Below are 16,144 nucleotides of genomic sequence, written 5' to 3'. Positions count from 1 at the left end.
TCCCCCTCGCCTCCTCGACACCCTCTTTCGCTTTCCCGCTACGTCCACTACTACTATTACTCCTACTACTACTGCTACTACTACGAATACTACAACTACTACTACCACTAAACTATTCAGTTTCACGCGGAGCTCGAAAAGCTTGCAAGCACTGGACTAACACTGGAGTAACATGCCGTCGTACGTGGAAAATCACTCGACGCTGTAATTTTTATTGTAATCGTGATATTACGGTTGTTCATTTTTATTCCATTTCCTTGTTATACCAGAAATAATTTCAAGCCTCTTCCAAAGCCTCGATTGTCGAATCGAAAAATTGTTCATCGCTGCCCTGCCGCGGGTAACATGAAGGGCAAACGAACTCGAGGAATCGGATTCAGTTTTAATTTTCTCATCTCGTCAATTCGCCTGTCACAGATTACTTTACCGTCAACACCATCGATCAACGAATCCGGCTATTGCCTCGACAAGATCACTACTTCTATCATTCACGTTTCCCACTTCATTCCGCACCGCGGTAAGAACAATTTTCACTATTCATACCGCGTTTCATTCGATTCGTAAATATTATCCTATGATGCAAACAACGAACGCGTGCTCGCGTGGTGTTGCCTATGAACGAGACATGTACATGCAACGAAAGAGGGATGCGAACACCATCGAGAGATTTAGGGGTGGTGGTGGTGGTGGAAGAGGGTGAGGAGAGGCAGAGTGAGGGTAGCCGAGTCGAGCTGAGGGTAGTATAAGAAATGTGTGCGCAAACCTTGTCACTCGAGATAAGGATTTTTCGGCTCGTTCGCGTTCAATATTAATAACGTCGATGAACGAGCGGTTCGCCTCGATCCCGATTTCCGATAATATTACACCGGCTTCCGCGAAGCTGCGCGAGGTGCGCGCGACGAGTCGCGTTTTTTCCTGAAACGACGACGACGGCGATGCGCGACGTATCGGGTGCTCCTCGTTCCGGGGTCTGCTCTCGCGGCGAGATCAGTCGTCGACGCCGGCCGGCGACTTCAATCGAACTGCGGGGGCTGATCGACGGTGGCGCCACCGTCAGACGCTCCTTGCGTCACGGTCGCCACCTTCGATCCACCCCCCACCGCCATCTTGCCGAGCTTACCGAGCGCACACACGCAGGCGTACGTCAGCCGCCCCAACCCCCGACTGTCCTCTCTGTGCCTCTCTACTAACCCTGTACAAAAACATTCAACGATCGGCGCTCCCCCCCCCCTCCCCACCCCCGCCCCACCCCGCCGCACCGGATGCCGAATACATCTATATCCATAAACCAACCCCCCCTGCCCAAGATCCCGAACCCCATTTCCGTCCCTCCCGTTCCCGGTTTAGTGATGTAGAAAGCACCCTTAGAGTTGCCTGCCTAGAAACGTTTTCGAGTCGATCCTAGGCCACCCCTTCGTTTCTTCGATATCTTGCAAGGCTGAAGTTAGTATTGTTAACGTATCGAAACGTTAAAACAAAAATTCATATTTTGAATCCTTAGAATAAGCGAAGAAGTTGAATTTGCAAAATCTGTGTTTCTTGATGATTTATTAAAGGTTTTACGAAATTCCAGATAATCCTTGAGTTTCAAAATAACGGTACACTGTTACGGTAACGTTACAAACTTCAGTCTGATGATATCTTCGGCGCAACGGATAACTTCCGCTGTATACGTTGCAAAGACTGGTAAGGTCAGTTTTGCAGCTGTTTACAGGGTGACGGAGTGCTTGGCTGAAATTTACGGAATTTTTCAAACTTGACTCGATACATCGTAGATTTAACAGAATTTATGAAATATTTCCACCGCGATCAGAGGGGGTTCACAGTTTCCTGACGATTGAAAGGTGTACAAGTTTTTTACATAAAGGTTTTTATTTATGCAAATAAGTGATGAACAATTCGTCCAATTTCGGTCAAAATCTGACCGGTATTGAGCTGAAAAACGCAGCATCGATTCAGACAAGAATCAGCGAAATCCATTAATTCGTACTGTCGATGTTTATTACGTTTCGTTGAGCGTACGTGTATAATACTAGTAACATATCTATGTACGTAAAAATTTGTACATCGATGCGATGTCATATTGCTTTTTCCTTGTTACATCGATCAGTTGTTACAACTTTTCAGCATTACGAGAAACAGTAACGGAACCAATTTTGAATATTCTGCAGCTACGATAAATTATTTTAAAATCAGTAAGAATTTTTTTTTTTCTAATGTAAACTTACACCGTGTACGCAGATGTATATAGACTTAACTAATACTATAGATAGATATATATATATATATATATTGATAATATAATATGTAAATAAATTATCTTTCGAAAACAAAACTAAGTAATTGTACGCATTCAAGCACCCGCTGGTATGTAATTATTTTTAAATCATGGAAAACGAAATGTGTGTGTGTGTCTGTATACAGTTTATAAAAAATGCCATTGACATCGCGTGGTTTGTACATTTACCTAATATATGTATATGTAATTAACAATTACAAAAATCGATTAATAATAATATTCAATACCAACAACAATGCGTAATATGAAAGTCTGTCGAGTAAGGTTTACTTACAACGTGAAACATAATTTTTTTCTTATTTTTCATTTCCTGTAATCAACCGCCTTAAAGTACACTTATGGTCAATTATCATCGTACAATGGTGGGTACAATTATTTTTGCAGTCGTAAATAAGAACTCGTTAAGAACAACATTATAGTTATGTATATATGTATAAGTATCAAACACGTATATAAAATTTATAAAATTCAATTTTTGTATACGAATGTTATAAATATATTTATGGAAACTGCGATAACTCCGTTGCAAAACTTCTCCAGCTTCCTTTGTACTAAGTACTGGACAATTTACAGGCCTCAAGAGCACGCTACACCGTCTATACCTTCTATCGTAACCTCATAACTTGAGCCTTTCGCGATGTTGATGGAATTTTATACGAAGAAGGACTAAATGTCGAAAGAAAGGGAAAAAAAAAGAAAGAAATTCATGCATGAGTAACTAATATTCCTTCGCGCTTTTATTGTGTATCATATGGATACGGTCAGAGCGGAACGCCGTTTTGTGGCAGATCAATACTTCGATATGGTGGTGGTCAAGGAGGCCCAAGTTTCTTCGATTGGCGCCAGGACGACTATGACGATGAGGGCGGCACAGAAGCAGGCGACGATCACGAAGTAAAGGCCGAAGATCGTCTTTCTCAGTCCGGCTTGCTGTGAGCCAGAGATCGATTGGTAATTAACGGTTAGCCAATAAATGTGAAAAGTGGAAGAAATCAGATTTCCTCAAAGTGCACTGCATGCTAATTTTACCTCGTGCTTCAATCGGTCAACTACGATCTAAGAATTAACGCTGACAGTTAAACGTCCCCGAAATTTCCTCGCGTATATTGGATCATCCTCGAAACCCGGATCATACAGATTTAATTAAAGCTTGGATTCGGTTTCAATTAAAGTGAATTAGCAAATGAAGATCGCTTATCCAGTTTAACGCTTATAGGTGGATCACTATTCGCGATGCCTACTATATCGTGCCGCCTGACGATCAATCGACGGCGGGTCGATCTATAACCAAGTCGCGAGGCGATGCGATTGTATCCCCGGAGTTTATTATCACCTCGGACAAAGACGCTTGTGCAAGAGGCTGGCGTCGAGCAGCTCTCGCAAAGTTGGAAGAACGTGTGGGTGTAGGAGTGATATTATCATAAAACTTACGGGCGCGTCCCGCCTGGCGTCTGGATGCGTCATCGCGCTTCTCGCGTGCATATCCTTCATTGGGAATGAATTGATACGGTGGCTGGCTTGCCGGTCGGAGGCACAGCCGACGAACTGTAAAATGACAAAGGTGAAATAAGCCGGTTAAGCTCGCCTGTAAACGAACTTGAAATCGCGACGTTCACTCACCGTTAGAATCAGGTGGGTCAGGATGTGGAAAACGACGTAGGCCACCATCACCCAGGTCACCCAATCCGGCAGCCTCGCCTTGGTCGTTGGAACCGCGAAGAATATGGCGACAACTGAAATTTAACAGAGAAGGGGGATTCGGTGAGAACCTGTCTTTTCTCTTTCAAAAAACCACTAAAAATAGGGGAGGATGTCGTCTTACTGCCGCAAATGTGGGCGGCGTTCCCGACGAACCAGTGACCCCAGTTGAAAATCGTTCTTCGCGGTGTGCCGGGGTGCGGCCTCAGTGCCGCCATGAAAGGCTGGACAAAGCACAGAATTGTCGTCGCCAGGCCGAAGGAGGCGTGCAGAGTTGCGGTGCTCCAAGCCTCGAGCTCGACGAAGATTATAACGAAGGCAGCGATGGTCAGGGACCAGGTGAGGATCATGAAGAATCTATGCCACTGTGGGAACGATCGAGTTAAAAGAATGAACAACAGATTAACTCGGAGTGAGGTACGAACCGTGAACCACTGATCCTTTCCACAGAGCTGAGAATTCACCCACGTCTGCCTGTAGTATCTGGCCAAAAGGATGCCGATGGAGGCCGCGCCGATCCAGGCGGCGAGCATCAAGGCTCCGTGGACTCGAATAAGAAGGTTACTGGCCACCAAAAAACCCCCGACATCCGACAGGAGCTTCGCTTCACCGGAGGCGGCGTAGGCGACGTTGTGGTAATCGACGCCGTTGCCTGAAAACCGATCAAAGTTAACTATCCAGTCGAGAAATCCGTGACATGTGGCGTTCGGGTGATCGACGAGCGTTAATCCGGGACGTCGCGGCGTCAATTTTACCCTAATGCGTAACGATGCCCCGGAGGCCAAGTGACTAGGATATTCATCAATCTACGCTCACGTTTCGTCACATTTAAGTGATTAGTGAGTCGAGTCTGTGACTTGAGACAGTAAATTCCGACATCGTGACGTGAAAGGTACTGCAGTCTGGCCGTTGGGGGTACGTATGATGTAGTTGCAGAACGGCAATCGCCGGCTGAGACATCACGACGAGGAGAGGAAGTGGCTTACTCACGTCTCAAAGAACTTCCGGCGGCGACCAACAAGTGGAAAGGAGTGTTGACGAGGTCGAACTGTCGGCCTTCGACGATAGTTGACTTCTCTCTCCAGAATCTGCAGGTTATCGTGTCGTCGGTGACGATGCCAGAGTCGAACTGTACGAATCCGCTTGGCTGCGAGTGAAAATACAAGAGAGGAACTTGATATAATACCACAAGAAAGAGGGCTGAACTGCAGTTGAAACACACCAAGCATGAATACTAACGGTCGAATGTCTCGTGTTCGTTTTTCCAGCATTCCAAGACGTGAATAGGCCCACAGCAGTTCCGTTGTTGACGCACTCTACAACGCTGTCTTCACCCTGCGAGAACGAGACAAAGTTATGATATTTCAGAGGTGAAAAATACACTATAATACCGTTTAAAACGAAGATATGGAAGACCACTTTTTATGCAAATTGTACATCTCGCATCCCCGCAATTCAGCAGGCGAGGCGTTGCATTGAAACGTGTATTCAAATCTCGCTGTATAACATGCTGCATAGAAATGTCAAACTCGAGACAATTTACCATTTTACTGTCAGCCGAAAGCCCGACCGCAACGTAGATGCTCTTGCGGGCTGTCATCTCGAAGAAGTAGCGTTCTCCACGAACTAGAACTGAGACAGCGGCCTTGCAATTCTTATCTCGAACGCAATTGTCTGGGGTTCCAAAGCAATTTTTCGTAGTTCCACAGCCATTGTAGAAGGGATCATCAGCGACTGGAGCCTGGATGTGAGTATTCGATAAAGTCAAAATGCATCGTGTGATTTCTTTCAAGCTCGATAAATACAAGGAGGCTCGGCAAACGAGAACGAAACTTACACTAAATAGCCTGAGTAGACTATACTAACTCAAAGAGGAAGAAGTGTCAGACTATTGTTGAGAAGTGCTTTTTAACGCTTCAAGGATACGATGATAAAACCGAAGTTTACTGGGAAACGGAGAAACGTCTAAGGACGAAAGGTAACTTTAGTATTGTATTCCATAAAACTGATATTTCAACCCTCTGTCCTCGTCACAAAGCCGTAAAAAACGAATGGGCACTTCCTCGTATTAGACAACTTTGGCGGCTATTGTGTTAAGATGGGTAAATTGTTTGGGAGAAGGAAAATATTGACCAAATCATCGAATACGATGTAAAAACCGGGATATTACTGCCGTGAGTTATACCTTCAGGAAGAGTAAAAAAAACACGAGCCACTTTCTTTCACCACTATCAGATCAGAGTTTGAGAGTCGTCGAAGAAGTACCTTGGCACTAACTTAAAAAAAAAAATTTCATTCTCGTTTTATTTTCAACTCTGCAGACCATCCGACGAATCTGTTTTGAAGTTCGCAAGACATTTGAGTCGAGACAAAAAGAATCCATTGTTCCGATTATCCTGAAGCTTTTCTTGTCCGCATCTTCGACTAACTGAACTTTTCGGACAATAGCTTAATCACGCTCAAGTATACGGTGGACTGAAGAATGGATGGAATGAAAATGAGGAAAGACTTGTTAGACTGCTCACCCTGTCCTCGGCGAAAGGGGTGTAGATCGGGGGCGTAGTTGTCCTGGGGGAAGTGGCCACGGTTGGGACCGTCTTGACGTCGATGGACCTTCGGAGTACACTGACCCTGGGTGACTCAACGCCGACCCAGTACGTGGAATAGTCTTGAGCGAATGTAGAGCTGGAAGAAGAGGGTTTACAATGTGCGCTGCAGTTTTCGCAAGGTGATTCGACTCGGATCGGAGAGGTGACTCACTTGAAAATAATGGTCCCGACGTAGTCTTCCGGTGCTTCCCAGTCGAACTCGAGATTTTGTTTTCTGTCCTTGTTTATGTGCGTAACTCCGTTCTGAAATCGAGGTTAAACCCGTTAGAAGTCGCCTGATCATGCCTCGAGTTTCACTCAAGGCTGACAATGAGTGACTGGTCACTTTCAAGTTTAATGGACACGGGCAGTGAGGTATGGATGTCTTTCTACTCTGCGGTTCTACCTTGGCTCATTCCTGTTACAACAACCTCTGTCCACCAAGCTAAACAAGCAGTTCGCACCAAGCCAATCGAACATTTATCCACTCGATGAGTAGTTCGGGTCATATGTAATCGAATTTCAGTCAGCCAAAATTTATCGTAAATGACTTCAGATTACCTTGAGTCCCTCGGTACACTCGACGACCCTGGCGCCGTCGGGCAGGCTGACAAACTCGCCGACGAACTCGCCAGTGTCAACGTCTCTGGCTACCATTATGAAGCCTTGATAGGCCAAACCCTGCGGGCTCCCCAAAATCAGTCTTACTCTGCCTTGTCCAGCTGCTGGCAAAACCTGATACGGTGGAGGTGAATTTTGCACCGAACCATACTGATGAATAGGCGTCAAGTTCTCACAAGCCTTCGGCGGTGCTCCACTCGACAGACTCTGACTTCTTCCGTAAAACAGTCCCACAACCAGCATCAGACGTATGAAATTAGCCATCGTTCCGAATTCGTATTAGGTAGATGCTTTCTTGATATTGGACCTAAGAAACGAGGTTTTCCAAGTTAGGTATAACAATATTCCGACCTGAAGTTAGCCTAGGCTGCTGTCATTCAAACACTCCGCCCTTGAAGGCCTTGAATTTCACCCCGAAAGGCGATAGTGTGTGTGAAATAAACGAACGGCGTGAGGAATTATTCAATCCGAGGGTTGATTTTTGCTTGCTAATTTTTCACCCGCTAGTTGTTTTCCCCTCGAGTCACCGGCCGCGCGAATCAGAGAAAATAACGGCAAAAATTCCTTCAAGAACTGCGGCACGCGGTCCTTGTGATCTTCCTGGCGGGGGTGCGAGGGACGTTCACGCTAACCAGAGCAAACATTACGACGCCCGTGATGCCGCGTTGTTATATATCCGCACAGTTTACTCCGTAATTGAGCGCATAAATATGCCAATATTATATGCGCGAGTGACGTCCGCTCAATTTACCGCCTGAACGCGGAAAGCTTCGCCGAATTTCTCACAGGAGAATGGGGAAGTTTGTTCCATCAATTCGGACAACGGTTGTATTCAATCAGCTGTAACGAGTGAAGGGGCGGGGGGGTGGGGAGTGCAGTGCAGGTATTCACAATCACCTCAAGCGAGGTGCAAAAATTTCTGCTTCTTTTTCTTTAAAGATTTATCAGGACAGCTATCCGACAAGATTAATATCATTGAAACGCCTTCACCACCGTTTCAGTCATTATCGTCCATACTTCGGAGTCCAGTGGACTGCAATCGGAGTCGTATCGACCACAGTATGTAATTCCTTTTCGCTTGCTATATAAAGATAGTGGGGAACGCGTTTTTTCCCGAGAATTATTACAGTCACCGAGGTGTATAATATCACAAGGTCGCCATTCATGGTGCACGTATTTCGAGCCTGTTCCGCTAGTCATGAACGGCACGATTGGTCGCGAACAAATATGTGCGTACACATTTTTCTACACAGGTAGTTGTACGCAAAAAGAGCTGCAGGGGAATAATATACGTGGCCCAGCCGATAATTGCGCACCTCGAGTTTAATTCGCTGGCTGCGGTTGTTTGACGAGTAGGTATACATATAATCGAAACTATTCTTTCGCCGTGACTTATATTTCAGACGATGTGCAGGAATTGAAGGAATTGCTGAATATAGTCACCTATGTAATTGGATAGAATTCTTGCCGACTCTGCGAACTATCGCGGTATAATAAAGTGCTTGCGTTTTCTGAATTGTTATACCCCCTCATCCTTACCTCGCTGGTGACAATTATTATAACTCACGCAACGAGACAGACCCTCACCGTGTGCGATAAGTTCTGACTGGATTTTTATGCTAAGCGGTAAAAGACTTTCTGGGTCACTCGGTGGTCGTTGCGAAATATGAATTCGCTCATTTGGATTCCGATGGTTAATACTAAATATTCGCAATTTATTATACATCCACACTCCACACAATGTTACATTGCACTGGTCAACAATATTTTGTAACACGGAAGGTGCTTACTCATTTTGAAATACGTTTTTACCCTCGTTATAAATCCATATTTATTTTGATTCGAGCAGGTTTAGTTATTTGTGGTACAGCTACTATATACCAGTAAAATTGAATTTTTCGCGTTCTGACTTACCATTTTTGATTCAGGGTGTTTTGTTACTTACAATAAACACAAGTTAGTCAGTTAAAATAAGTTAAAAAAAACCCTGAAACAAAAAAGGAAAGTCAATACGACGAAAATTCAAATTTACTCGTAGTAGCTGTAACACAAAAAGTAGACCTGATCGAGTCAAAATAAATATGGTTTTATAATGAGGATAGATAGGTATTTGACTAATTATTAAGCACCATTATTGTTACAAAATTTTGGTAATAAGTATACTGTAACACTATATATAACCTAATTTTTGTTCATAAATACTGTATTTTTAGGAAAAAGTAAAAAAAATCCTATTACAATAAAACTATTCGTATCTAAAATATTTTAATATCAATTCAATTATACCAAACCTTGCTCCCAACACAGTCGGTTAAAAGTTTTCACGTAAAACACAAAAAGGTGAATTTCCGTTGACCAGTGTTATAGTCTGCCATTTGACTTCGCTCTAATAACTCTGTTACAAAACGGTAATACCGAATTAAAATGACGCTGTCCAAAACACAGATCAATACTTTTTTAGCACCGTGTATCTGACCGACTGACTAATACGGGTTTTTCACTTGACGCTGAACGCCGATCTGTACGTATGGAAACACGTAAAACAACTCTTCGTTCAAAGTTTAAAAATTTTTTCCTGCGAAGGAAGCATATAATAAACAACCAAAATCTTGAGCCGATTTCCTGAGAGATAGTCGTTTTTTGACATCTTACATCATCTTGCATCAAACATTCAAAGTGGAACATTGGTGGGAAAAGTGGTTCTTTCCACAACCACATCATAATACACGCGGGCCAAAACTCTGACGTATAATTAATTTGCATACATATCGTTAGATGTTTTTTTATTTATCATCACTGTGCTGCTTTCGAGGCCCGATGAATCGCACGCAAAGACCCGTATCAGTTATCACGCACATTAATCTCCGCTTGTATACGTATACCAGAATATTGTAATGTAAGATCAGCATATCGCTGCAGTTTCTCACGCGATCTGAACCGACGCGTGCGCGTGACAACGGTAATCTTTCCATCTGAAAATCGAGGTCACTCCCATTAATCGGAATGGTGAAAAGATCTTTAGTAGACTTTTGATCGGCGTGATAATCACCGGAGTTCTTTTTGCGATGGAGGTTTAAATCGTTAAACTGCTAGGAGAGCTCTTTTTATATTCACGTTGCTATAAATTTCAAGATACTGAGACATCTGCAAGAAGATTAGGCAATAGGCCGCGGGTCAGCATCGTTCCCATAAATAATCACGAAGGCGTGCAGTCCACAAGAGAATTCGATTGCGGTGAAAGTCAGTTTCAACACGAGCTGCCATATCACGTGATGCTTTCTATGAGTGTTGAGCTGATGCACCGTATTCCTATCCGATTGTGAGTTGTCCTACGGATAATTTAGTCGCAGTCATCTGTTTGTGGCTTCCGTTAAGCTGAAAGCGTCCCAGTGAATTTTCCGAGGATTTTTTAATTGCATCCGGGCTATTTACTTGTTGCGGAACTTGTTGCAGATTCGGTACATGTACTATCGCGATTGTCTCCTAAACGAGAATTCTTCCCAACTGGAATGAAAACTAGCTTTAGGGAAAAAACAAAGAAATTGAAAATTGCCAATTTCTATATGTTGCGGAGGTTTCCTGGCCAAGAAAAAGCCCGGCAAATCTAACGCAATATCGAAGCCGAACGAAATTCATATTTCTCAGCTACAGCTTTTCACCTTCACGGACTAAATGAAGCGGAATTTACGGTTCCGTCAAGTGCAATTTTATTGCTTCTCGTTTCAGTGACATGGAATGTGTGGTGAAAATGAAGTGAAAACGCGGCGAAAAACGGACGTGGGGCTGAGATGGACTCATGTTGCACGCTAAACCAAGAGCGAGTTAATAATTTTAAAGCCGATAACTCTCGCGTTTGGGTCATTGTGATAATCTTTTATTGGACATCGTTGCGACCGCGTTATGGTCGGTTCCCTTTCCCAGCTGCAGCGAGCACTTTACACGTGATGTGAATAAAATCGATTCTCGCTATTGAAAGAAACTGAAACCGATAATAATGGAAAAATAAGAGCTGCTGATCCGGCAACTGGAAGATAATTAATAATTCGTTAAATTAAAAACCCGCGTTCATTGAAGATAGTAAAATCTAAATACCAATTTTTTCTCGACATCAATGTCAAAGCCACTGTAATGCAACTGGCGATATTCTCATTCTGTTTCAACCGTAGATGTTTTTTCATTCGCCAGATAAAACAGCTATTGTTCAAATTCGAATGTTGTTATCGTCAAGTTGTCGTTATTCCTTCTTTCATCTTTAAAAGCACAGTAAAGAAGCTGGGTTATCATCACAACAATGGTTCTAATTTTCGTACAGTCCACTAGAAATTATTATAGAACAGTTTTTAGCCAGCATGAAGGACAAAAACAGCAAGCATAATCTCAATTTCAATCGAACACCTGAAAATATACCCATTTGTATAATATCGCTGAGAACGTCGTGACGTGATCTCTTATGGCTTGTTATTTTTCTTTTATTTTACAATGCGAACGTGACTCGATAATACCGCAAATAGTAATAATGCTGCGCAGAGCAAAAATCGATTGCAGCAAAAAGTAGAAGTTGGTAGGTATACACAAAAGGTAGAGACAGGCGGATTGGAAACAACGCTCTGGGAGTGCGGTTGAATAAACGTGAAGTCAATTCACGCGGATGGAGTCGTCTGATTTCCGGCGATTACCAGAAACCTCATCTCACGATAGCTACCTAATTACTCAAAATATTACAAAATCGACGTGCTGTACGTGCAGTTCCACCAATACGACAGATAAAAAGCTACGTGCTGTCAGCCATTGTCCCTAGTCGAAGGAGGCCAAGGCTCGGCACACGGTAATTCTCTTTTTTTTCCTGCTCTTAGGCAGTTAATCAGTGCTCAAGCAATGATACAATGCATGGAATTTCCCTGCAATCTGCACGTACCCAGGCATGTTGAGTTAATGATGTACTGGCTATACATTCTTTACCAAAAATGAGTCGTCGACAATATTGAATACTTTATGATGAAATAAAACGCGGAAAAAAATTAAGTACAAAAATGACCAGTCCATCCTTGAATGGTGTAGTATTCGGGAATTGTCACCATCCTCTGACTATTAACATTAGCCATGACTCGAATAGATAACGGTTAGTATCTTCTTCCGACTACGTTGAGCGACATTGAACTTGGCTTTTGCTCCAACGATTTGCATTTGGATTTTTTGCAAAGGATAATAGACGTCAGAAACTTCAAAAAAGATGTCGGTAAAGTACGTCGTAAAATCGACTGGGCGACATCACATTGCAATCATACACGTTGAATTAAATAAGGATAGATTGATACTTGTAAATCGCATCAATACTCTTCTTGTTAAAGTACAGTACTGAGACGAAAGGATACGTCGATACCTTATTTCGATTCAGAGTTACGATTAATTTTAAGCGAAGAATGAATGTGATATTCAATTTATTTTTTGGAATTTTATAACGCGAACATGGATTCCGATGAAAATTTAAAAATTGACAAAACATTTTTCATCGGTAACAAAATCTGAGATTCAGCGACACGGTTATTTGATATGAAATGAGCCATACATAGATATCAGTTTTGTATGAACTTAATATAATCATAGGAATTTATAGGGTTACTTTGAAATCACCAGACGTGATGGAAAAGCAGAAAAATTTGTTTTGAGGCACACTTCAGAGTATTGAAAAATAAACCGTCGGCCAGTAATTTTGACAAAAATGGAAACATTCGTATGTCCGGGAAATTTGAGAACGAATTCGACGAATGAATGCGACCTCAATTCTATGAAACGTGATAAAAATTGTAGACAGATAACATTTGACACCGAACAAATATTCGTCATTTAGACATACATAACAACGTACTTTACTATAAACAGGAAATAGCGTTGCACAAAATAACCTTTGGCAAGTTTCTCGTGACACTGTATGACTGGATGAGTGAAATTGTCGGAATATCGTTGGAATACTCATTGACCTTTGATGCAATCCGATTATGTTGGTCAATGACGAATACGAGGAAATTCCGTTGTCCATAGCCTCAAGGACTGCATTCGAGTATTGGGATTGTCACTTTGCAATGCGTCATCTGATGGAAAAAAATCAAACTAATGCAACCAGGCTGACAGCTGACCATTGACAGTATTTTTTCGCGTGTGAATGATAGAACAGATATATTTTGCTTAAGTTTTATTAATTTATGCGACACGACCAATTTGAAACCCCAAGAACTACGCTTTGCCTCCATTCGAATTAACAACTTAGGCTATGTGGTGATGAAACGGCGCCGATAACCAGACTCTGACGTCATGAGGAAATTTTCGAATAACGTGCCTGGCGTATTCGGGTTTGGAAGCGGCGCCTAACAATTCGACCGATCAAGCTCGAACTGGCTAAATATATAATGAGGCTTAGTTTTAGCGTTCTCGGAAGCGGGTACTTGCATCATACATAATTTCGCGTCAATGTTACTTCGGAGCTCAAGGTGGTTGCCGTAGTTACATCGTATCGCGGCTGCCAACGCGGATTTGACTCGTGAGAAACATTCACCTAAGGAATGACGCTGTCTATAATTCTCCTCGAGACTGGCCGCTGTATTCGAAGAATGAAAAAAATTCAAACCATCGACTTTTTCTCGTACCTATACCGAGTTGGCGGCAGCGAGCGGAAGACTCAAATCCTTTTCTGGCACGCTCGACCGTTTCTACTACGCGCTATTCATTCGCTCGCGGTATGTGGAGGCTCCAGGTGCGGGCTACGCCGGTGTCAGGGAACAGCAGGTTGTAGTAGTTCCAGGCTCAATCAATACACGTATAATTCGAAAGTGGAGAAAGGTTCGCGCTCCAGTGCTTGGTACGAAAACGGCGCCGATATGCGGCACTTGAAACGCGTGCCTCTTTCAGAAAATGGGCAATAAGAACGTCGAAGAGTAAGTGAGCAGTGAGCAAATAAGCTTCCCGAAGCTAATATTGGCATGCGTCATGAGGCACGGACGAGAGAACAACACAAAAACAAAGGAAAACGAAAACGTCTGCCTTGACGACAGGAATTATTGAGAATCTACTTAAGAGGCTGAAGTTAGTAACGTTATTGTGATGATTCGTGTTTCGAAAAACCCGTTATTTCGTAATTTCAGGAATCTCTTGCAAAATAGTGATTTTTTACCCCAATGTTTCGTGACGTAAACATTACTAACTTCAGCTTCGTACTTATTTCAAGTTTACACCGATTGTGAGAAACGGTACAGTTACATTGGCAGCAACGTACTCGCTTTTATGTAGACTTGTTTTTATTTTAAGCCGGTACTAATTGCTGTAAGTATAAACATAGCTGGTATACGTACGGCTGTGTATATTATAACCGCAGCCGTTACTAATCGTAAGTGAATATTATTGTTGTCAGACGCAAGGCGACATATGTACTATGACTCATACGTATTTTCATGAATTCGATTTAAATACTCGCTACCGCGACGTCTCGGTTTTTGTTTTATTTTTGGAGCCAAATTTGTCGCAATAGCCGACATTAACAACGAATATTGAACGAACGTCACCGCAGATCGGGGATTTATACCAGATCGACAATAGCGAATACGTGTGCAGCGTTTAAATACGAAGACAGGTACTTGCGCTTGTCAAACGGAGATGTAGGTAAAATATTTAAACCGCTGACATGACGAACAATTTTGCGCATTATTCGGTCAAGGGTTCAGGTTTTTGGCCGCATTTACTTCCATGTCTCTTTCGTATCCTTCTTTTTTTCACCAGAATACGCTTACTTCATAATTCATGACTCAATTCCTGCCGATGGAACTTGGAGTTACTAGACTGTATTTATAAAATCATAGTTCATGCTTCGCGTACAAATCATGGCATTAAACTCCCCGCGTGATCGGGGTGAAAATTTTTTCTCACGCTACTTTGCATCTTAGAATTTTTGTCTACACAGAATATAATGAGGATTTGAATATTTTTTGACAATTCTGTAAAGGGTAACAGTGATGATAACTTACCGGTGATATTCACAGTTTGACTTTTGTCTTTCGCCCGAATTTTACACGCACCATACACCCGGAGACCTTGGCGAGAAAGTCAGAGATCCAGAGTGTTGTTTTTAAATGAACACTTTTACAAATCCTTGACTTGACTTGTTATGTCGTTTAAAATTCCTTTCAGTTTTCAGCGCACTTCGCGGCTTCGTGTTACCGCGAGTTTAGTGAAATACGTATAAATTCACAAGTTGCAGAGTGAAGAAGAATGAATCGGGTGTTGAAAACTTTTTCGAACGCCTAACAATTCATCTTCAGATGAAAGAAGTTATTTCTTCTGAGAAATTTCGACGACGACCGATATATTTGAGCGCACTGCGCAGCGACGCTCCGTTTCAAGAACAGTTTAATAAATAACGATCCAGAGTTTGAGGAAGAAAAGTTTAACCGAACGCTTAGTAATCCATCGTATGACGACGCCTTCGATAACTCGACCCAACCGCGTTCAAGTTAATTTCAACACTTGTTGATTCATTCATTCACGGCGCGTATATTTCCAACCAGGACAACGTGAACCACACCTCGATGAGGACTGCATGGGACGCGGGCCGAGTTGAAAGGCCCTCGCTCGCGTCTCAGGCCCGTACCAAGTGCCCCGAGTCTGCGGGGCTCGAAATCCCCGAACCCGAGGCTTCAATTTCCGAGAATTCGTACGGGAAGAGAGCCCGTCGACTGTGGAACCGACCACTTTCTCTTCAACGCTCGGGTCTGTTCCGGAAACAAAACCGCAGAGTGATTAATTTCCCGGGCGCCCAGCACCGCCCTCTTCGTCCCTGGAGTCACGGCTCTTGGAGAGAGGGAGCCGACGGTACGCGGTGCGGCCTCCAACCGCTGATACCGTTCGCCGTCCTCTTTCTACCTTCCTCTTCCCTCCTTCCACCTGGTAATTC

General features: G+C 43.1%; 2 protein-coding genes across 3 annotated transcripts in view; both read right to left on the bottom strand.

Moving 5' to 3' along the window:
- The window catches only part of LOC124174348 (pikachurin), a 76,221-nt gene extending 75,227 nt beyond the window's left edge, over nucleotides 1–994 (bottom strand). The window contains exon 1 of one of the 2 annotated variants that reach the window (XM_046553397.1): nucleotides 764–994. The gene's annotated coding sequence lies outside the window, so the exon portion shown is untranslated. Of the gene's footprint in view, nucleotides 1–161; nucleotides 723–763 lie in introns of those variants that run through there. The other variant, XM_046553398.1, reaches the window with a different exon arrangement.
- Nucleotides 995–1,983: 989 nt separating this feature from the next.
- On the bottom strand, nucleotides 1,984–15,938 carry LOC124178635 (putative ferric-chelate reductase 1 homolog). Its single transcript, XM_046562135.1, has 12 exons — nucleotides 15,219–15,938; nucleotides 7,147–7,513; nucleotides 6,758–6,849; nucleotides 6,523–6,682; nucleotides 5,541–5,738; nucleotides 5,237–5,332; nucleotides 4,988–5,144; nucleotides 4,423–4,649; nucleotides 4,122–4,362; nucleotides 3,920–4,032; nucleotides 3,731–3,844; nucleotides 1,984–3,229 (listed from the first exon to the last, which is right to left on the bottom strand). Exons 2-12 carry the CDS (start codon nucleotides 7,468–7,470, stop codon nucleotides 3,089–3,091), a joined length of 1,863 nt encoding a protein of 620 aa, XP_046418091.1. The 5' UTR covers nucleotides 7,471–7,513; nucleotides 15,219–15,938; the 3' UTR covers nucleotides 1,984–3,088.
- Between the last annotated feature and the right edge of the window lie 206 nt (nucleotides 15,939–16,144).

The sequence above is a fragment of the Neodiprion fabricii genome, chromosome 1, assembly GCF_021155785.1.
Source record: "Neodiprion fabricii isolate iyNeoFabr1 chromosome 1, iyNeoFabr1.1, whole genome shotgun sequence".
NCBI classification, from domain to species: Eukaryota; Metazoa; Arthropoda; class Insecta; order Hymenoptera; family Diprionidae; genus Neodiprion; species Neodiprion fabricii.
This window is presented reverse-complemented; position numbering and strand designations above follow the sequence as displayed.

What these genes read in the sequence shown, in the direction of transcription:
- LOC124178635 (XM_046562135.1), bottom strand. Translation starts at nt 7,470, where the DNA reads ATGGCTAATTTCATACGTCTGATGCTGGTTGTGGGACTGTTTTACGGA. An exon ending in AGTGTACCGAGGGACTCAAG is followed by an intron (nt 6,850 to 7,146) that starts GTAATCTGAAGT and finishes CCTCGATTTCAG; the next exon opens with AACGGAGTTACGCACATAAA. An exon ending in TTTCGGCTGACAGTAAAATG is followed by an intron (nt 5,333 to 5,540) that starts GTAAATTGTCTC and finishes TCGTTCTCGCAG; the next exon opens with GGTGAAGACAGCGTTGTAGA.